The 21,589-nt window shown below is 39.6% G+C and overlaps 1 protein-coding gene across 3 annotated transcripts in view; it reads left to right on the top strand.

Moving 5' to 3' along the window:
- The first annotated feature begins 401 nt into the window (after positions 1 to 401).
- LOC121950155 (uncharacterized) overlaps positions 402 to 21,589 on the top strand; it is a 32,193-nt gene continuing 11,005 nt past the window's right edge. For 2 of the 3 annotated variants that reach the window (XM_088080121.1, XM_088080120.1), the window contains exons 1-23: positions 402 to 614; positions 2,554 to 2,670; positions 4,662 to 4,784; positions 4,876 to 4,969; positions 5,527 to 5,546; positions 5,923 to 6,022; positions 7,216 to 7,240; positions 7,364 to 7,451; positions 7,650 to 7,756; positions 8,883 to 8,946; positions 9,283 to 9,358; positions 9,852 to 9,876; positions 12,058 to 12,388; positions 12,994 to 13,146; positions 13,251 to 13,304; positions 15,726 to 15,778; positions 16,037 to 16,296; positions 16,432 to 16,462; positions 18,285 to 18,465; positions 18,703 to 18,717; positions 19,636 to 19,671; positions 20,087 to 20,188; positions 20,386 to 20,540. In XM_088080121.1, coding sequence (XP_087936247.1) covers positions 4,663 to 4,784; positions 4,876 to 4,969; positions 5,527 to 5,546; positions 5,923 to 6,022; positions 7,216 to 7,240; positions 7,364 to 7,451; positions 7,650 to 7,756; positions 8,883 to 8,946; positions 9,283 to 9,358; positions 9,852 to 9,876; positions 12,058 to 12,388; positions 12,994 to 13,146; positions 13,251 to 13,304; positions 15,726 to 15,778; positions 16,037 to 16,296; positions 16,432 to 16,462; positions 18,285 to 18,465; positions 18,703 to 18,717; positions 19,636 to 19,671; positions 20,087 to 20,188; positions 20,386 to 20,540 — 2,092 coding nt within the window. In that variant the 5' untranslated portion in view covers positions 402 to 614; positions 2,554 to 2,670; position 4,662. The remainder of the gene's footprint in view (positions 615 to 2,553; positions 2,671 to 4,661; positions 4,785 to 4,875; positions 4,970 to 5,526; positions 5,547 to 5,922; positions 6,023 to 7,215; positions 7,241 to 7,363; positions 7,452 to 7,649; positions 7,757 to 8,882; positions 8,947 to 9,282; positions 9,359 to 9,851; positions 9,877 to 12,057; positions 12,389 to 12,993; positions 13,147 to 13,250; positions 13,305 to 15,725; positions 15,779 to 16,036; positions 16,297 to 16,431; positions 16,463 to 18,284; positions 18,466 to 18,702; positions 18,718 to 19,635; positions 19,672 to 20,086; positions 20,189 to 20,385; positions 20,541 to 21,589) is intronic. The other variant, XR_015776999.1, reaches the window with a different exon arrangement.

Below are 21,589 nucleotides of genomic sequence, written 5' to 3'. Positions count from 1 at the left end.
TTAGGAGTAAACGCTCTGCATTCAAATACACCCTACAGGGCCACTACAAAACTTCCCAAAACACGTCAATATTACCTAAAACACTGCACAGCACAACAGCATTTCCCGAAACACATTTAATGAAACGCTACAACATTTTCAAAAACACTACATTACAGTCTATTTTGGGAGATGTTGTATTGTTTTGGGCAATGTGGGTGTTTTTTGATCCTCAGGGCCACCGTACATTTCAAACGCATTTTTAAAAAATGTATAACTAATCATTCCTTTTTTGTGAAACACTGGAAACATATAATGTTTTATTTTATTTCAATTAGTCTACTGAAATTTAACAGTCTCTATGATGGAGCTAACAAAAGACATCTTTTGTATTTATTTATTATTTTGTAGTCACACCACAAAGGTTGGGAAACACTGGTTTAATCAATAACAATAAGAATATTGTTTTATGTTTTTCTTTCTTTCTTTAGAAAAAAGGTTTTTAAACAGGCAACATGGCTGTAGAGATGAAAATGTCGGTCTGTCTGCTTGGTCCATCACTTTGGTCCAGACCCTCGGGATGAATTGTAATAATTTTGTTGGCTCTTTAACTCTTGATGTAGTGCCGCCATCAGGTAAATATACTCTCTGATTTGTCCAGCGCTGTCATTCATGACGAGAAACCTGCAAACACATTGACATCCCCGTTAGCCTCTGCTGTACATTGTGTTTACCAGAGCTAAGGCTAATTAGCAAATTTTAGCATGCTAACATGCTAAACTAAGAGGGTACAGTCTGTGAGGTAAACATTAGCTACAGCCGCTAAACACCCAGCAGGTATAGACGGTAAACTGTTGAATATTAACATGTCAACGTCGTCATTGTTAGTATGTTGACGTTAGCACTTAGCTCAGTGAAATATTAGCATGTTAACATCGTCATTGTTAGTATGTTGATGTTAGCATTTAGCTCAGTCAAATATTAGCATGTTAACATCGTCATTGTTAGCACGTTAGCATGTAGCTTACAGCATCGCCTAGGATGTTACAGGCTGACAGATGTGTTAGCGTGGCCGTAGCTCAATTTGTCTTAACAGAAACTGCCAATTAAAAGTAGCTGAGTTTAGTTTGATAATTGCAGTATTTTCCTCTGAATTGTGGAGTAGAAGTTCACAGTAGTTTAGATTTGTTTACTGTATTGCTGTTTACTTACCTGAATGTTGCCATACTTATGTATATATTCCAAAAATAATAATAATAATCACAAAAAGCATACAATGGCAGAAAAAAGAAATATTAAAGTACAGTAGGCTTACCTCAAAATTATGTAATTGTAGGCAGTGATCCTCAACTTATGGCCCACAGGCCAAATCTGGCCCCAGACAGGGTGCTGGATGGCTCCTCAACCATATTCTAATTCACAATAAAAACGAATGTATTTACAATTGTTTTTGTACTTTTAGTATTCACAATGTGCCAGAGTGCATAAAACAGCATCAGAATAGAGCTTAAAAAAAGAAACAGAAAAAGGGTCTGTAGAGGATCCCTTGCACCACAAACAGAGGTCTTAGCTAAACCCCTAATGTCATAAAATCCTAGAAACATCCTAAAATCCTAGACATGTCTTAAAATCATAGAAATGTCCTGAAATCCTACAAATGTCCTAAATTCCTAGATATGTTCTAGATTCTAGAAACATCCAAAAATCCTTGGAATGTCATAAAGTTTGAGAAATGTCCTGAAATTCAAGAAACATCCTAAAATCTTAGAAAACATCCTGGCCCCTGGCCTCCTGCCATTTCAGTAAAAGTGGCCCCCACACATAGCATGTTGAGGATTCCTGCTCTAAGCTCATATTGAAGACATGGTTGCCTGCATTTATAGTGGAAAAGCTTTTTGAAACAATGTCTGAGCTGGGGTCTGCATATATCCTCAGGACCAAGAGAGAAAGTAGATCAAGAGAGGCCCGGTGAGACCCTGACACTAACTAATAAGCTTTACTTTCCTCTGTCTCCTCCTGACTGCTCTTTAGTCAAAAGGTTTATGTGGCTCATCGCTGGCCAGTCTGCAAGTGGCCCTGCGTCACTTGGGGATAAAACTATAATCAGGATGGGATGGGAGATAATAGGAACAGAGATGACAAGGTTTTGGAGGGTGTAGGGGACTCTAGCTGCCACATATGCCATTGTGCATATAGTTCAACAAATTCTATCAATTTTGAGACAATATACATCACACATAAATTCCCCTCTTGGGTAGAGAAGCGGAGTGTAACACTTTATTGCAAACCAAAATTCATGATCCAGATGCATAAGGCAATACTACAAATATTTGGTTTGCCTCTTGCAATTTGTTTGAATGTTTCTAGTCTGTAACTGGAGGAAAAACTTGCACTTTCTATCTTAAATCACTGGAGTCGGGGGGAGGTGGGAGTCATCACTTGTTGCTTGTTGCTGTCTTGCGTGGTGGGGGAGAGATAACAGTGTATAGGTTACAGGGATGATGTCCTGGTGATACGTTTCTCTGCCGCTAATCTGTGATGGCTCACGATCCAGGATTGTGCCTTGACCTTCAGGTGGTGCTGGGTAATCCCGTTAGCTCCAGGCAGCCACTGTGGAAATCCCAGCAGACTTGCGCTGGCTGTGCTGGATCTCTACGCCACCGGCATGCAGAACCACCTGTAGACACGCAGGTAAGAAAATCAAGTCTTTGTTACTCTGCACAGAGGTAGGCGAATGCATTGTTTAACATAAAAATTTCTTGGGTGGTAAAATGAATGCCTGAGTGCTGATTTGAGGTGCGTACTGTGTTGAGCTTCTTATTTGCGTTTATAAGTCTACTGCCAGATCTCCTGTGAGGACAGAGAGTTTTAAATGCATGTATCCTTCCTAAATTACAAACACAATCAGTAGATAAAGAATTAAATCCTTTTCTTCCTCGTATTTATGCTATTTGATGACTGAAAATGATCTCATGTGATGAAGACATGTCAGGAGTTGATCCAGGCTTTTACGCAGCAAGGAAGGCTTAGTCGGGGGTACTGAGATGCACTATTTAATCCAATGCTACGAATCTGAGATTAGGCCAAGAAAGAGGCCCCTCTGATCTCTGCAGATTGGGACAGTGTGTCAGGAATCACACACTGAGATCACAACAACAACTCATCCTGGAGCTACACTGTGTCTAATGTGCACATGTAGCTCCAGCAAACGTTTAAAAATCAAGTTTAGATGCAAGAATAAAGCAGTGACTTATTGGAAAGATGTCATTGTAACATTTTGGGTTTGTATTCTAAGTTCATTATATATGAAGGACTCTTTTAACAGATTGCTCTTTGCTCAGGACATTAAATAGATACATGATGTAGACCTTTTTTTGTCGTCCTTGGGAAGTCTATGGTGATGATATATGAAGCTTTTTGTTTTTTTCAACTGTTGTCCTAGTTGCCCTCAACCTGTCTGTTGTTGTCAGTTAGCAGGACATCGTGCGGGTTCAGTGGCTCTTTGCCCCGTTGCTGAAGTGGATTATCTCAACGGGTTGATGAACTGTCACAGCGGATAATACGCACATTTGAGATTAAGCGAGACAAGTGGCACTCCTTCAGGCTCTGTAAATCTCTATCTTGAATCAGTGCACTGGGCCAGTTTAAATGTCCTCTACATGTTTATTTGTTACTGATTTCTCCTTTTCAAACTGATTTAACCATCTGTCACCTGCTGTGGGGGCTGCTGGTAAGAAGCTTATGGTGACTACCGTCTGAATTAACCTCTGCCCCTCTGCCTTTTACTCCCCTCTGAGTTTTGACTCAGGATCCTGATTTCTGTCTCTTCTCTTGGTCAAAGCTTGAAAACACAAGTCTCCATTAACCCTTTGAAACCTGCGCGTATTGATCTGATTTCTTTTAATTACACAAGAAGTGGGCAATGAGAAACTTACGGCGAAATTACCCAAAACTTAGCAAGGAAGTAGAAAAATGTGCAAGAAAATTACCTGAAAATCAGAAAAATAAAAATAAATAAATAGATAATTAAAATGAAGTTAAGAATTAAAAAAACATAAGGGAATGGCCTGAAAATGTGCTTGAAATATGTAAAATTATGATAATGAGCATTTTTCCCTAGAATTTTAGAAATCATTTTCTAAATCTACTTATTTCTTGCAATTTGCAGTTGTTGAGAGAAATCAAACCAAATTGCACAGAGTTCAAAGGTTCAAATACTTGCAAAGGGTGTTTGAGTGCAGCACAAGAAAACTGATGTTGATTCATTTTTCAACGGGTTAAACCTTGCAAACTTGTTTTTTCAACTGCTAATGATTAATCAAGGAACCCCCTGATTTTTTTTTTCAGGCACCATGTATCATTTTTTAAAACATGTAAATGTGTTTGATTAGAAAAAAAGTCAGTTTTATGGTTTCTTGTGAAAAACATAGTCAAGACTATCGGGAGAGAAATTTCAGGATGGGCTAAAAATGACGAAGCAGATTGCCGTTCTTCGTTATCAGACCTCATTAGCTCCACTTGAGGGCTCTGGGTTTGACAGTTGGAGTGGCCACTTTAATAAGGACATGAGGAGAGTTATGAACAAATTATTATGATTATCATCAGCATTATCAACAATGTTTGATAAAGGGTTTTTGAGAGGCTGACTCTGTTGTGTGTGTGTGTGTGTGTTCATTCAACAGGATGTTTAACTGGGTGACGAAAGTGGTCCCCCAACTCCCTGAAGCTCCCGGGACAGACGAAGCTGCCAAGAACTCTTCTGGGAAGAATTCACAGAAAAACCCAGATGAGAATTCAGAAGACGGGTAAAGCCTTTTTGTTCATTAGTTTCTCTGTTTGACTTAATGAGTAATACTGATACTGACATCTTTGCATCTTTCTACACCTCCTCCACAGCCAGTCCCAGACTGGAGTTTTAGGCTGGCTGTCTAATGGGTTCGTCAGCGCCCTGCCGCAACCTTCTGGCTCCCCTCGACTCGATGATGGCAGGGTGAGTATGTAGATGTTTGAGTGGACATGGAGCCTACTCATGTCCAAATCAGGCCATCTCCTTAATTATCATCATAAGAGAAATGTTATCTATGTATGCTAATAAATCTTCATACTGATGAAAGTATGTCCTGAAATGGCCAATATTTGGCTTTTATCAAATGCCAGATGTGTGCCAGTTGTGTCCTTCCTGAACATGAGACACATTTTGATGAAACAATGTGCACAAACTCACCTCATATGAGATACAACATCATTTATTCAGTTGTCTACATGAGGCAAATGTTTTCACAATATAAAGCACTGTATATCTAATTTGTCTATTTTGGCATGTGCCCTCTCCTTTATTAATGTAACTTAAAAGCGTGGGTGTGCTGGGCCATCAAGCTGTGTGAATGCTACAACTTCTCTGGAGAAGCCATTTTATCTAAGGAACTACTACAGTAGATAATTTTGGATAATTGGTAAAAAAGACAAAATAGGAGGGAGATTTGCAAAACACTTTCTGAGGCATCTAAGTTCTTTTAATTCTCTGTTTCTTTCTTTGGCGTCCACCAGTCCGAAGAGGATGGAGAAAGGTACGGTATGGTTAAATAAGAGTGCATTTTTAATGCCAAATGCAAGGCTCCCTTAGGATCCTTAAAAACTCTTAAAAAGCATTTAAATCATTTATCTAAAAATAAGGCCTTAATTAATATATTAAAAATGCTGAGACATGGGATGTAGGATTTTATTAATTGTTTTTATTTCTGACCATGCGTAGTAAAATCTCAGAGATAACTGGTAACTTTTTTAAAAATAATTTACCACTTTTTTTTTTCCCGTTTTGTTTAGTCTTAGATTGCACTTCAAGTGGCATTTAAAAAGTCTTAAATCGACTTAAATCCAACTTGCCATAAACTGAAACCCTAAATACATTCTTCAACGGTCAATTCAACTGATATTTTCACGCAGGGCTGGAGTGATTGGCTGGGTCGCTCAGGGTCTGACCAAGGTGTTGCCTCAGCCTGAGGAGAAGTACAAAGAGACTAATGATGAAGAAGAACACACTGAGGTGAGACACAAAGACTTCATTATTTAGTGATACAGATTAAACTTCAAAGCACCAAAACCTCATATTAACTACGTCAGTATTGCTACGATTTTAGTGTCTACAGATAATCCTATGATATCAAAACATCAAGGAACAGCAAGCTATAGAGAACAGTTTAGTACAGTACTTTTCAGTCCAGAAACCAATATAACATAAGAAGAACAGTGCGCTTTATGTTTTTAAGTTACTCATGTTCAAGTAATTCAGCCAAGCAGCAGCAAGAAAATCTGCATCTTGGAACTCAGTGACATTTGACTCAAACAACTTAATGCCGTCCCACAGGCTTATTAGACTAATCATGTGTAAGGATTAGGTTTATTAAGGAGTCTACAGGGGGTTTAGTCAGATTAAACCCCCCATCAACCTCACTGCATTTAAACCAGTCTATTCATGTGACAGCGCTCTTACCTCGAGGCCTCAGGGCTGCGCTGATAAACACCTAGACAACTCCTCAGAAAAGATTTGTCAAAATGCTTTTAATATCCTGTAATTTCTGGAGGCAACATATGATCCAGTTGTTTCATTTCATGTATCCAAAAGTTAAAGATATTTTTTATTTAACCTTTATTTAACCAAGTTGGTCCCATTAAGATTAAGAATCTCAAAGGGAGACGTGGCCAAGACAGTCAGCAGTGAGAATACAAAGTTGCAGACAGAGACACAAGGGGAGACAAAATACAATTCACAAGCACAAGCACTAAAATTTGCACTAAAATGTATTTATATTGAGGATTAATCTAGGAGATAATCTCAGATTTTAGCTTCAGCCCATAAGGGCTCTACTTGAAGCTCTCCTTGGCTGAGCTTTTAGTGCACATGTTGTCCTGTGGTTATGGACATAAAAGGGGCCCCTGTGGAACTTGAGGTTTATTGCTCCATTGAGCACCATTTATAGCTCGTCCCTGGGGCTTGCATTGGGAGACACACGTGGACTGTTCTGTGTGGACATAACAGATTGCAGACCACCATTGACCTCTGCGGGGCTCGCATTGACATAATGGATATAAAGTAGAGGAGATCATTTATCTTAATTATTTATACATAAATAATATCATATTTTTCTCCCTAATGTGCTACAATAATAATGTCAGAAAATCTTATAACCATGCTCTTTTTGCTTGACTTTAAGTACATTTTTATCTCTTTTGTCCTAGGTTTATGATGTAGAATCAATGCCAGGTACGTGTTCCTCATCAACACAAAAAGTGGTGTTTGAATTGATGATCAAATTGCAGCAATTTTCCATCCTGACTGCTGATTTGATCTCTTCTGTCTGATTAATCTGTCTGTCTGTCTGTCCAGATTTTGACCCACTCCCACACATCCCTGTGGTGGAGGTCCTGTCAGAGGATGAGTCGGAGGTGGCGCCACCCCCTCAATTCCCTCCCAAGTGAGTGTAAACAACCTCTTACTACCTGTTCTGACACACCAACACATAACCTGCCTCACAGCACCTGACATCTCCAGAGGACATCAGCTGGACTTGACTGGACAATCTGAATCAAAGACACATACACACGTTCACACTCAGGTGGTTAGAAGAACATTTAACATGTAAGGGGCTGAGTTTTCTCTGTTTCTGCTGCAGTGTGGTGAGCTGGATAAAGCAGATGGTCCCTCACCCTGTTATGGTGCCCCCTGGTGCCGTACCTGTAGAACCATCGACCAAGTCCACCCGCTCCTCTCTGGATAAAAGTAAATACACACTCTCTCACACAAACATTAAAAGGTGATGTGTCTAAAATTTAGGGTGATTTTGTGGGGGTGGATTGCAGATTGCAGCCATCTAAAACCTCTCCTGGCTAGAATTCCTTCAGTGTTCATCATTCAGGAGGTTTTTTTATCAGCAGCCAAATTATCCACAGAGGTCGTTTTCTCTCCAAAATAAACAAAACAGGTGATTAAAACCGCTATAAACACCAAATAAAGCAGTTTGACATTACAAATCAGCGGACCTCTGACGTGGCTTGGCATCTCAGAGATGGGCTGTTGCCACAACATACTCACCTCTTTTCTCTCATAAGTAACACACGCTCACCCTTTTCTGATCCAGACGTTCAGGAGTTTACCATGAGCAGAATGATCCATCAACATCTCAGAACAGACCTGGTGATTTAAACTGATTGACAACCAAATAGAGCAGTTTCATTTTAAATCAACACATGCTAATGTGGGGTCACCTTTTTTCTCTGAAAACTTAAGAGCCAGGCATTCAGGGGGTTTTCAACAGAAACAGAATTATCCACAGAGGTCGCTTCCCCTCCAAACTAAATGGATCTAGTGATTTAAACGGCTAGAAACAATCACTTTCACATTACAAACTGTAATTCTGGCGCTGCTCATTGCAGTTCTGCTTCTTAGTACGGTGACCAATGCAACAATGCAAAGGCCGTGTTTGAATCCAATGTTTGGTTTGATTGTTTCGGGCTACTGTAGAAACAAAGCAGTGCAACATGTTGCTCTCCATAAACCAGGGACCTGCTCCCTATGTAAGTATAAACGGCTAATTCTAAAAGAAAATAAAACAATTCTTATTTTCGGGTGATTACCCACTAACAAAAACATTATATCATATTCGGTTTCTACCATTATATCCCTCCTAAATCTTACACACTGGACCTTCAGGTCCCAGTATACCCTGTGGGCATGTGTTTTAACCACAGCATAAACCTGCAAGCACTGACACTGACAGACACAACAAATAACTTCATGCCTTGAAACCTTGAGCTTTGAATGTCCATTGCATCTAAGGACATATTTTGTTTTTATTTGACGAATACTTTTTTTTACGCTGAACTTCAAGTCTCTCTGTTCTCTCTAGTTTTTTCTCCACCACCTGAATCTCTCAGTGGAATCTCACTGGATACTGACAGCAAGACCTCGGGGTACGTTCTCATCTCTCACTCTCTCTCCACGAGAAAGGATAAAGGATGAAATGACACTGTTATGATCTCGAAATTATTAAGACGGAGGTGGATGTCACAAACCATAAGCACATCTGGAGCACATAACGCTTTAGACGAGAGGGTCTTGACTAAATATGTTATCCATCTATCCATCTTACAACAATACATGGACAACAGTGATTAAAGAATTTACTGTGTTTTGTTTTGTTTTTAAAAAATAACCTGTATAATTGAAGAGACTGGGATGTTACAAAAAATGTAAACCTGTATCTATATTGTGAAACAGCTGAGTTTAATTAGTTTGTCTCTTGACAGGATGGTTGGCTGGTTCGTGTCGGGACTGGGTCTGAAGATGCCTCAGCCTGTTATTGCACCCAAAGATGACGTTCATGTAACTTTTGAGAATAAATAAATGCTTCTATCTTCCTTTTCCTCTTCCTGTCTCTTTACCCTTTTTAACCTGGATTGACATCACTTTTCTTGTGCTGCGTTCAGACGCTCTCACAAGCATTTAAACATTTGAACCTTGAGCAAATAGGTTTGCTTTCTTTGTAAAACATTGGGGGGAAAAGGCATTGTGCTATTTTTAAAAAGCTAGGGACTATTATTACTTTTAAGCTCTTTTTTGTGTCCTTTTCTTTTTTCATTTCTTTTTTTACTTTTTTGTCTTTTTTAAAAAATTTTAGGTATTTGTTCTGCAGTTGGTGATTGCCTTATTCCCATGTTTTTGAAAGATATCAAGCCATTTTGCTCAAGTTTCAAAGGGTTTATCTGTCAACCTTTCCTTACCACTTATCTCACCTTAATTTTTAGAACTATATTGGTAGTTGTTCAACTCATACAGTTTCTTTTTTGATTAAAAAAATGTTCTTTTTTCCTCTCAGGATGCAAGTCAAGTTCTACAGAAAGGTGAGTTTAAGTTTTATTCACTTAATTGTTTCCTGTAGTCATAAAAAACCTTCTGCCTGCCATTTTCTTGCCAGTACGGCTGTTCCCAGATGCCACAATTCACAGTTCAATCAAGTGGGTCTATATCACATTATGTTTCCTCTGACAATATGTTAGGTCACTGCAGAGTAATGCATGCAGCAAGCAGAAAACATCTCTTTAATAACTTGGGGTGCGTTTTATTAAAGTCATTATTTTAGTGGTGAAATATACCGGCCAGTACTCCTCTTTGTGGATCAGTGTAATGTTTGGACAGTGTTTAAATGTGTTTTCTGTTGAAGCACCCTTTTGTTTTTCCCCCCATAGTTTTTGAAGAGGTGTTTTGGTCGGACGGTCGGAGCCTAACTCAGTGCCTCTTCTCCATCTGTTTCAGGGGGGAAGGCGCTGCGAGCCCCTTAAACAGCAGGAGGAGACGACTGGGGGACGCTCTGATTCCCACACACACACACACAAACAGAAAGATACCAATTGACATGTTGTACTGTTGGGAGAGCTACAGGTGCTGTGCATCGTGCAGCTCAGGACAGACACTAGGCAGCTGTAAAACACAAGAATATAAAGATATATTCAACTCACCTTACTGTACTCAATACAGTTTCATATGAATGTATTACATCTTAAAATGTGTGCACTAATTTACAACTAAAACGTGTACTGTATATTCTGTAGCTAATTAGATGATTTTTGGTTTTCAGTCTTTGTGATGTGAATTTTGCACGTCTTCTGTTTAACAGAAACATTGAGTCAATGCCATTTATCTGAAACGACTGTAGGTTTCATACACAAAAGATTGTAAACAGAACATTTTTATGTTACTTTACTGTGCTTTAACCTATGTCAATGCACACTTAATATTCATGATGCCATTTTCATATCCAGGAAAAGAGCATTAGGAGATAAAAAGATAATGTACTGGTCATTAATTTAAACACAAATATGCGTATGTTTAGGAAAATTTCAGCTTAAAATGTCCAATCTTCCTTTCCCAATTCACATAAATCTGGAAATAATAATTAAATGGCAGCTATGTTCATTTATGATTGTGTTATATATGGAAAAAGTATAAACTATATCTGTATTTATCGCTAATATTTAGTGTAAATTGTAGTATTGTACTCCAGAAGAATCTTTTACTTATTTTTCTCAAAGAAAGTTTTGTTCATTGTGTGTCCTGATCATGTTAAAGTTAGTCTCCACTGGTTTAACTGTGGTTGCACATCTCAAATGTAAGATTGGCCTATATTGATCCACTTGATCAATTTCTTTGGCCTTGAACTGTGAACTGTGGCTCTGGGGAACTGATTTGGTGTAATTTCAGAAGGTGTGTCTTGATTTGAAGGAGCCATACTCACTCACATTGTTAGTATGTTGACTATCATGCAGATAATGTAGTAGAGCACATTCATGTTATTACATACTGTAATGTAAGGATACTGCAGGAGTAATAAAGATTCATTGAAGTTAGTAATGTGGTGGTCTTATCAATAACACCTTCCATCATGTCCGTTACATCCGTGTACGTGTATGTATACCTGTGTCATAAACGGTCCTGCCTGAAACCCTGTGTGGCAGTGATACTCAACATGTGTCCTGCAGAGACCAAATCTGGCACAAGATAGGGTGCTGAGTGCCCCCCCCCCCAACCATTTTCTAATTCACAATAGAAAAAAAATAAAGTTAATCACAATGGAAAATGTTTTTGTACTTTTAGTTTACAGAAGGTGCTAGAGTGCATACAGTGTCAAAATAGAGCTTGTTTATGAAAATACTATAAGGGCCAGTGGAGGATCCTCTGGTGTCAGGGCTAAGCTCCTTAATGCCCTAAAGTCCTAGAAACCTCCTAAAATCCTAGAAATGTCCTAGAATCCTAAAAATGTCCTAAAATCCTTGACATGTATAAGGCTGCACTGACTGGCCTCTGGCCTCCTCTCATTCAAGTGGCCCCCAAGCAAAGCAAGTTGAGTATCCCTGCTGTATAGTAGATCTTTTCATTTCGATGTAAGATCAAATCCAGCTTGTGATGTGTATCCATTTAATTTCTTCATCCATCCATACCCAAAACCAACTCTGTCATCAGCATGTTCAATGTCAATCATGTGTCCTCTTACACAAATCTTGCACACGCTTGTCACCCTCTCGTAGCTTCGTTCAAACTCAAGCCTGACATGGTACTAGAAGACGTGGACTCCGACAATGAGTGCCAGCAGAAATGTAAAGATAAGTCCAAAGCCACAGCACTACCCACGTCACTGACTCCACCATCACCGACAGCTAACCAACAGCAGGAAGCGACGCAGCAGCCGCAGTGCAATTCATTGCAGATTCAGACTTGCACCGACCAAGAGCCAGAGCCGTCACAGAGTGTGTCAAAATCTTTAGAAGATGCTGAGACCCAGACGGGCCGCTGGACACCGTTCATTGAAAACATCAAGAAGGAGGCCGAAGGTGTAGCTTTGGCTACCATGGAGGAACGGTAAGTGGAGGGAAGAGGAAGAGAATTGATGTTGTCAGAGCTGCAGTCCTTGACCATTTTCAAGTCACTTTCACTAGATATAACTACCCTCTATTATATCACATACAAATTTCAATAACTGCAAGTTAGTTAAGAGTATTTATTGAATAAAATTAAGTCCTAAAGAGTAGTCACAATGCTGGACCTGATAGCATGTTTTTCAGTTAAGCCAACAGGCCGTGTGCAAATTCAGTAACAAATGCTGTAAACATTAAATACCATTTTTAAAGAGACAGTTCACTCCAAAATTAAAACTACATATTTTTCCTCTTAAACATAGTGCTGTCGAATTGTATTGGTGTGAGATGCTGAGTGTTTGAGATATCAGCCGTAGAGATGTCTGCCGTCTCTCTAGTATAATGGAACTAGACAGCACTCTGCTTGTGGTGCTCAAAGCATTTGTGCCCTTTTAGTCTCCCTGTCTATGCAGTTTAATTTAAGCAGTAAATGCAGTGGTCATTGCATAGTGAAAAAGCTCAGTTAAACTGCTTTGGTGTTGGGCCAGAGGGTTTTAGTAACATTTACCCCACAGCACAATCACATCAGTGTGTCCTGTCTGTCTTCAGTCTGCAGCTGGAGCGCATGGAGATGGCACGCATGGCTGAAGAGGTGGCCAGGCAGACAGCTGAGATGGCCATTAGACAGATGGCCAGTGAGGGACAGTCCATCAAACTCTCACTGGGGAGTCAAGAATTACTGGATGAGGAGCCTGAAATAGAGTAAGAAGTTATGCTCTATTAGTGTATGTGTTTCCACATTTGTGCAATTGGTAATGGGAGCATCCTTGTGATATTATGTGACACTCCATGTTTACTGTGACCAGGCTGCCAGTACCAGAGGAAGAGGAGTTTGAAGAGGACCAAAATGAAGTCCCAGAGTAAGACTTCTCCACCCTTAAATTTCCTGAAATCCTTGTAGGACCCTAAACCCACTTTGTCTTTCATCATACAGCTCCTGTACTGTGCCTAGATAGACAGATTAGATACATCAGTGTTGATATTGTTGTTGTTTTTTTTTTTTCAAAAGAGTTCTAAATTCATGCTTGATCCAGATAACTTAATTTCAAGATGAAATGTCCACATCTTGTCACTGTCTTGAGCAGCTTGTTGATCTAATGATGAAACAATCACAGAAACTTTGTGGTGGAAGACATATTCAGATCATTTACCTCAGTAAAAGTAGCAACACCACAATGAAAAATATACTTGATTACAAGTAAAAAGCCTGGATTTAGAATTGCCACTGTTATATTTGAGCAACATGGCACTTTTCAGAGCATTAAATAATTTTATTATTATTATTAAAATATAAGCAGCATTTTAATGTTACAACTGGTGAAGGTGGAGCTGTATCATCTATGTTAAAGGTCCAATATTGTAAAAAGTCAAATTTCCTTGTATTTTGGATATAAAGTAGGTATAGGTGCTGTAAAAAAAAAACTGTGAAAGAATCAAAATGCTCATTTTGAAGCGAAATGCACAGCATTTTTCTTTTTTTTTCTTTTTTTTTTGAGGGGGCTTAAAGAGAAAGGTGCTTAAATTAAGTGTTTCAGACAGGGGATGTGCATTGGTATATTCAGGCCAACAGTATGAGAAAAACAATGTTTTTTTTTGTTTTTTTTTAACATTAAAGCATGTTAACATTTTCTAGTAGAGACCCAAAATATATGTATGAACCTGAAAATTAGCATAATATGGGACCTTTAAATCTGAGCATGCAAAGTAACTCTATCAGAAAGGGCACTGGGGTAAAAAAAATCTACAATATTCTGAAATGTAGTGGAATAGAGAGAGGCTATAAAGAAGGCCTATCACGAAATAATGAATAAAAAATAAAACAACAAATCAAATTGCCTTAAGTGCAAGTGCATACTTGAAATTATACTGAAGTACTCACGTAAACTTACACTTACTTTCCACCTCTGTAGATATCCCAGAGCCCCACTATACCCAGTTCCACTTCCAGTCCAATGAATTCAGTTCCCGATCTCTGGTTGATCCAGCACAGTCATCTCATCTGGCTTTCGGATGCTAAATCCCGCGGGTTCTCGTTATGCGATCTTTGCAGCGTGCTGCCCCAGCATCACACCACCGTTCCATAGCAACCACAGCTTCCCTTGGCAACAGTCGCCCTCCCCTCTCGACTGTTCCCCCGGTAACAGCGCGCACCTGCCGCTGCTGTTTCACGTCTGGAGACGCAGCAGGAAAATGATGGACGGATATGTAACGGAACATTTCTCCCGTTGTTTTTCTAAAATTTCTAAAATCTCCTGATCCGGTTTACACGACCCTACAGACGAGTTTCTGTTATTTGTCGTGTCTCGGTGCTCGTGGACATTTTCTGTGGGGACTATTAACGATTAAGGCGCGTGAATATTGAAAGACAAAGTGAGTATTTAGTGATCAGACCGTGTTTAGGTAATGGGCCAATATACGTTGCAAATTAACAGCTTTGACCTATTAATTAACCCTAACTTTCTTACTGTGTTGATGTAAACAGATAGTTCGCGTTATATAAGCGTGCTTGTTAGCTACAGGTGGTCAACAAGTCAGCCGTTTTATGCTCACAACCAGCTAATAAAAGTTAATGCTTCTGCATTTTCAAGTATCAAATGAAAGCGTCACAGTCAACAACCTATTTTGTGTTTCAGTGTCTTAGTTTGTAGCCATCTTTCATTAAAGAATAGGGGAGGGGAGCATAAAGTTTAAATAAAATTAGTCACACTCTTGCTTTTGTAAGCATCATAAGTGCAGTCTATAAAATAATTTGTCATTGTTACTACATCTGTGTGCTGGGCCATTAATTAAACACTTAGATACATAATGCTGAAAACAAGGCAAATCTACCCTTAAATATAATATAAATAAACCCCATGTTATTTCCTTAATGTGCTGCCTTTATTATCTGTATTATAACTCTTTTACTCACTTTAAAAGTGAACCACATCCAAATTACACTCAAACCAATTAAATGTGTTTTCAACCTGTTCAGATATAGACAAACATATTCAGAGGGTACAAACAAGTCAAATATTAGTACTTTGGAAAATGTCTGCCTGTGTTTGTAAATGTTGACATTACTTTCAAACATAGCTGGAAATGTACAGTGTAAATTATGTATTATTCTAAAGGTTTTCCCTAGAAATCATTTTCATCTTAACTGAAGTACTTTTTTTAATACAGCCAGCCACGTTACACCGATCCAACTAAAGATTGGCCTCAGTGCTGGAACATGCACATTGTCAGACAGCCTGATACATGAAGTGTCTGACTAATTTGTTCCCTGTCATGTTCTGCAGACAAGAAGAGAGCCCTGCTGAAAAGACCAAGGAACCTGCCACCACAGAACCAGGTCAAGACTTAGACAAAATGCAGACACCCACCACTGCACACTGTTGTTGTAGTTTTTTTAATTTCTTTTGAGCTGACAGCATTGTTACCTTTAAAATATTGTAATTGAAAAGAGTCACCAAATCAAAGTAGATAGATCTTTCACATCACTGTGTATTTCAATAATATCCACATCATCAACATCTGGCAGATGCACATCTCTGACTGTTATGTATTCTAATATTTGAATCTCAAAAAATCTATCATTCAAATAATCTAGAGCCAAAGGAGGAAGCAGAGCCACAGCAGAACTCCCCCTCTCCACCTCCAAGTCCTGAACCAGTTAAGGCCCCTGAGCCGGAGCCAGAGCCGGAGCCAGAGCCGGAGCCTGAATCAGAACCAGAGGCAGAACCAGAACCAGAAACAGAACCAGAGACCAAGACCCAGAAAGTCAGCTCAGAAGCTGAGCCTGTAACCCAGCAGCCGCAGAAAGCACAGGAAGACAGTCAAAGCACCAAAGCTGAAAAAGCTGGTGAAAAAGTAATGTCCACAGGATGAACATACCATTAAAATGTTAATGCTTGTATGGTGATGTTTTTATCATGCACAGATGAGTGATTCTTTTTAGGTATTTTTCTTACTGCCGTTAATTCATATGCTTTATGTTTTTTGTAGGAGGAGGAAGGCACTGGGGACGACTGTGGTGGTACGTATTATTCTATTTTGTTATGTTTGTTTTTTTGTTCTGAATGTGATGGTGGTAAGAGCAGCTATATTACTGCGCTAATTAGCAGTTTCATTCCTGTATGTCTAAGCAGCTGCTTGTATTAAGTTAACTGCTGATCATAATCCATCATTCAGACTGACTACATTGATGTTTGACTGTCCACAGAGCTCATCTCCCAGCATGCTTATATTCTGCCTGACTGGATATCTGCCTATCCACCTGTCTCCTCTTTAGCTCCAGTCAGCTGCGATGCATTTAAAAGCTGCCTGATGCGCATCCCTCACACCTCTGAGTGCCTTGGCAACATCAACGCGTTCTTCAAAGAGAACGGCATCTCCACTCCCAAAATACCCCCCATGCCTAAGCTACCCACCCAGCTATCTGATGTTACAAAGTACTTACCCTCCCTACCCTCTTTACCCCCTGAATTGCGCCAAGAGTTCTCCCAGATCCGACTGACACAGGTCCCGCGAAATATCGCCCAGACTCTGACTGAGCTTTTTCCCAAAAACTCTGAGGGTGCAGTGGGCCCCAGTTTGTCCAATCTATCCCAGAGCTTTTCAAACATCCCGCAGAAGCTCTCCCAGTTCCCCAGCCGAACGCAGCAGTACTTCCTCAACGTCCAGAACCGTCTCAACAGCCTTATGCCTCAAGATGCCTAAGAATCAACAACAGCAAAAACAGCAAGACAAGAATCAGCAAGAAGTCGAGCTGAACCGGCTCGTCCGACACTCCCCTCTCCCTCCACCTCAGCTCCGGTCCCGCTCCCCGTCTCCATCCTCCCCCAACGGTAGCACCCTTGAATTGCCCAATGTGCCATCTTACCCACGCCTGCCGCCAATTGTCAGCCCCCCATCAAAGCAGCTCAACTCACCGTCCCGCCAGCTGTCAGGTCTCTCTAACCCGGCGTTCTTCATTGAAGACGACTCAGACGTTCCAGCAGGTGAATCTGCAGCAGTGGGAAGTTAACTGTGTTGAGTGCCCCAGGGGTGACGTTTTTCTGTAGGCTAACCTGGAAATCACCCTGGTTCCCTCATCCAAAAGCCTATGGGATTTCTCCATTGGATTTTTGATTATTGCAGAAAATAAGCTCTGTGATAACAAATATTTATGATCCTTACACTTTTTGTTCAACAAGATGATCTTAATAATGATAATTTAATGCCATCCAAACCTGCAGGCCTTTCTCAAAAAAATGGTGATTTATTGTATCTTTTATTTATATTTATCGAAAATATAAAAACAGAAATTATGGTTGTATTTTAACATTTCCAACAGTCCTTGAACACATAATTTGAGATGCTGAAATTATGTTTGATTACAGTTTTAATGCTATACATTTGAAAAACACCAGGCAAGTAGGGCAAGAAAAAAAATTGGGGGGCCTTAAACAGTCATGGAAAAGTTTTGAAATTTTGTCTGTGACAGTGTGTGAGAACCCTGAAATCTGTAACAGACTGTAAAGAATGTGCAAGGCAAGGTGGCATACTCTGTACTGACAGTTTTTGAATTTAATGAAGAAGACAGAATTGTGCCAGTGAACCCTGAGCCTTATTAGCCTCAGCGATTGGATTGCCAAATGAGTAAGCTATCAGGCCACTCGTGTCCTAATTCACAGGTGGATCGTCTTGCATTAGCCCGATGTACTGTAGGTCCTGGTAAATCAGCTTCCCCCTCACACTGACCTGCTTTGCCCCTGGCAGTGCCCTACTGCAGTCCTTTTAGCCTAATTGCAAGCACATTCACATTATTTGAGATGCTCTTCATTCATCAAACATTTTGTACCTTTCAACCCCTCTAGAGAGCTCGAGCCTCAGCCTTCGACCCGCTGTCAATGTAGAGGATGTCGACTCAGACCATGAGAGCGGAGGAAAAGGAGGAGCAGGAGGAGGGCAGGGCAAAATCCCCCAAATCCTTACCCCTCAGGATCCCAAACTTACAACCCTCACTGTCCCTGTGAACCCTTCTGGTGGTCGCCAAAGGTGAGAAACACTACCACTTTTAGTTTATGTAATCTACTGTAAGGACAGTAACAAATGTTATTTTTCCTCACATCTAATGTTTTACCAGGAGGTTTATGATGTGCAATAACTAAACACTAGTGGTGGATAATTTATGTCATATTATAAAAGAATATGAGAGGCCAAGTGTAGCAATGTAAAAAGATTCCAGTTTACACTTTCATCTTTTTTCTTCCTCCCTCATGCTTTCATCTGCAGTAAAGGAGATAAAGAGTAAGGAAACTGCATGGATCTTTTGAGTCATAGTGCTTGTAATTTGAGTCAACATTCATTGTTTTTCTCCAGTGACAACACATGTGCATAGCGTATATGCATTAAAGAGAGAAATGCAAACTAGCATCACATCACTGCATTAAGGTGCAAGTTCTCTGTTGGCAAGTGGTGTATTTTCATCCAAAATGAGATCCAATGAAAAATTCTGTACTGGCAAAACACAATTGGTTTTTAAAGGTTTTATATTTCAAAACATTTTCAGATGAAAGACAAAAAAAAATCAATGACTAGAATTATGTTTAATCATCATTCATGGTCTTAATAAATCAAGAAATTTATCATTTTGAGGTGAAACTCTTCTCCTCTGTCTAGTGCTTTTTAAATGCATCTACTGCCCTCTACTGTCTTCTGTACACACACTTAATAGAAGCATTACTGTTGTCTGTCTGTATTTCAGTGTCCTGCATAAACAATGTGTGCTGCATAGGAAAATCTGAAATTCATTTCATTCTGGTCCCAAGGCTACGAAACATAATCTACACATGAACAACAGTACCACCAGCACACGGTGGTTGTGCAGAACAGTTTTATTATGTGAATCATTGTGGGGTTGTGTTGTTCTGTGTTCTGTGTTGTGATGTTACGTTCACCGTTGCATGGCTTTCACAGATTTTTGTGCTTTTGGCTACTGTATGGATATTGTCATAACGTAGCAAAAGTCAATAAACAGATGCATCACAATCTTGCACTTGCATCATCACTGTAGGTGATTTTCTTTTATCTGTTACTTGAGTTAATGTCATGCTTTCTCTGGCACACACACTATACACAACCTCTCTCTTTCTCTCTCTTTCCCCGTCCCTCTCTCTTAAACACACACGCACTTGCTTCAAACCCTGCTCTGACCATCCCTGACAGTAGTGGAAGGCATCGTAGGACTATCTGGACAAAGACGTAAGATATCAACCCTTGTTAAATAATGTATAGACTCATGTAACATCTCTATCTCTTTATTCACACATTGTGCTGTCCAGACAATGTTTTTGCCATTTGCAATGACCAGTCTTTGCCATTTTTCTCATTAAATTACCAATTTTAGTGCTCACTAATTTGCATTCCTCACAATCACAAATACAGAGTGAACATGAAAGAAGGTAGCAGCATGTAGTTTCTAATTTTCCTTTTTCTAAGCAGAACTCAGCAAACAATTTGATTATGTGTCTTTCTGACCTCTACAAATACTGCTTAACATGATGTACAGTAAAGCCACATGAAGGTGGATTTTAGTTTGAGACATTAAAGCAATAATCTAAGACAGAACTGTCTCAAAGTCAAACTAGTGATGTTGCTGTCTACTTAACTTAAACAGTAGGAGGATTCACTCTCAAAGTGAAGATGATGATGATGATGAAAGAAGCACCCCTGTCAGAGCCTGGCCCAGCCAGTCCAGCCTGCACAGCTCAGATGACATGTGAGCGCTGTGTACACACACACACACACACACACACACACACACACACACACACACACACACACACACACACACACACACACACCAAATGACAATAAACTGTTACTGTAATTCAGAGTTTTTAAGTACTAGCAAGTAGTAATATATGGACAGTCACAGTAATAAAATCAGCATAATCAAATTTTATCTCCTCAAAGACTGAAAGAACGGCCAGCATCTTCAGCCAGTCAGACCAGTACCGTGGTCAACGAGCGTCTTCAGGAGCTAGTCAGGATGTTCAAAGAGAGAACGGAGAAGGCAAAGGAGAAACTCATTGACCCTGACAGCTCAGATGAAGACAGCATCATCCCCTGTGAGTCAGAGTTTCTGTCCTCTTGTGTCTTTCACAATGAGCTGGTCCTTAGTGTTGAAAGGGACACAAACTCTCGTACAAACTCTTGCACCCTAACATACAAAAATGGTGGATTACAGCAGTGTTATAGTGTATTTTATTTCCAGGTTAAAAGAGTCAGCCTTGTCCAGATGAGAAAATGTCTACACATTAAATTCAAACAGTACCCACAACTTGGACGACCATCCATATGTACAAAAGGCTACATCAGAAACATTAAACTGCCCACTGACAGACATAAACAGGTGAGAATAGCTGTAGTAGCTCATTCCTACCTTCGACCCAAGAGTTGTGCCCTCAATTTACCCCTTAGTGTTTTGATCAGTAGTTCCCAAAGTAGGTGCCTAAAGACCAAGGATGTCTCTAGATTTGTTTATTGGCACTTTTAACTGTGGAATATTTTCCCCATGTAAGATACCAGGCAGAATTCAAATGAACAAAATGTCTCTGTCTGTATATATATACATCAGTGTATCTCACACTTATGTGAGATACACTGATGTTCAACTGTAGATGATATAATCTTAAATTTGGAATATTTTGTCTGCTGCCAGCTACAAAAAGTACAAATTAGTGCAAATTTAGTGTGTGCATATCTAAATTGTGTATGAATGCTGGACAAAATCAGCTGTGTACCATTGAAAAAGAGAAGTGTGCACACTGAAGCAATCCACAACCAGTAAACTCTCTGTTGACCCAAAATTTGCATGGCTGGTTGAAAGGTTGCTATAATACCCGGGAGATGGTAAAATTTAGTGTTTGTACTGCTGTACTTCTCTTTTCCACATGCATTAGTTGTGACTAGGACTGGTCTGTCTGTTGTGGTCTGTACATACAGTAGTTACCTGTAGTGTACAAAGTGTACATTAATAGGGTATGATCCTTATCACAGTTCTTATGCCTCTAACTTTTTATTTAAAATAAATTAATAAATATTAAAAAGTAAATTCCAGATTGTCTAGGATTGTTTTTTTGTTGTTGTTGTTGTTTTTTGTTTTCTGAGCCAAGAC

Source organism: Plectropomus leopardus, chromosome 7 (assembly GCF_026936395.1).
Source record: "Plectropomus leopardus strain MGB_pleo_1.0 chromosome 7, ASM2693639v1, whole genome shotgun sequence".
Taxonomy (NCBI): Eukaryota; Metazoa; Chordata; class Actinopteri; order Perciformes; family Serranidae; genus Plectropomus; species Plectropomus leopardus.
The sequence above is the reverse complement of the archived record's forward strand: the minus strand, read 5'-3'. Positions and strand labels throughout refer to the sequence as shown.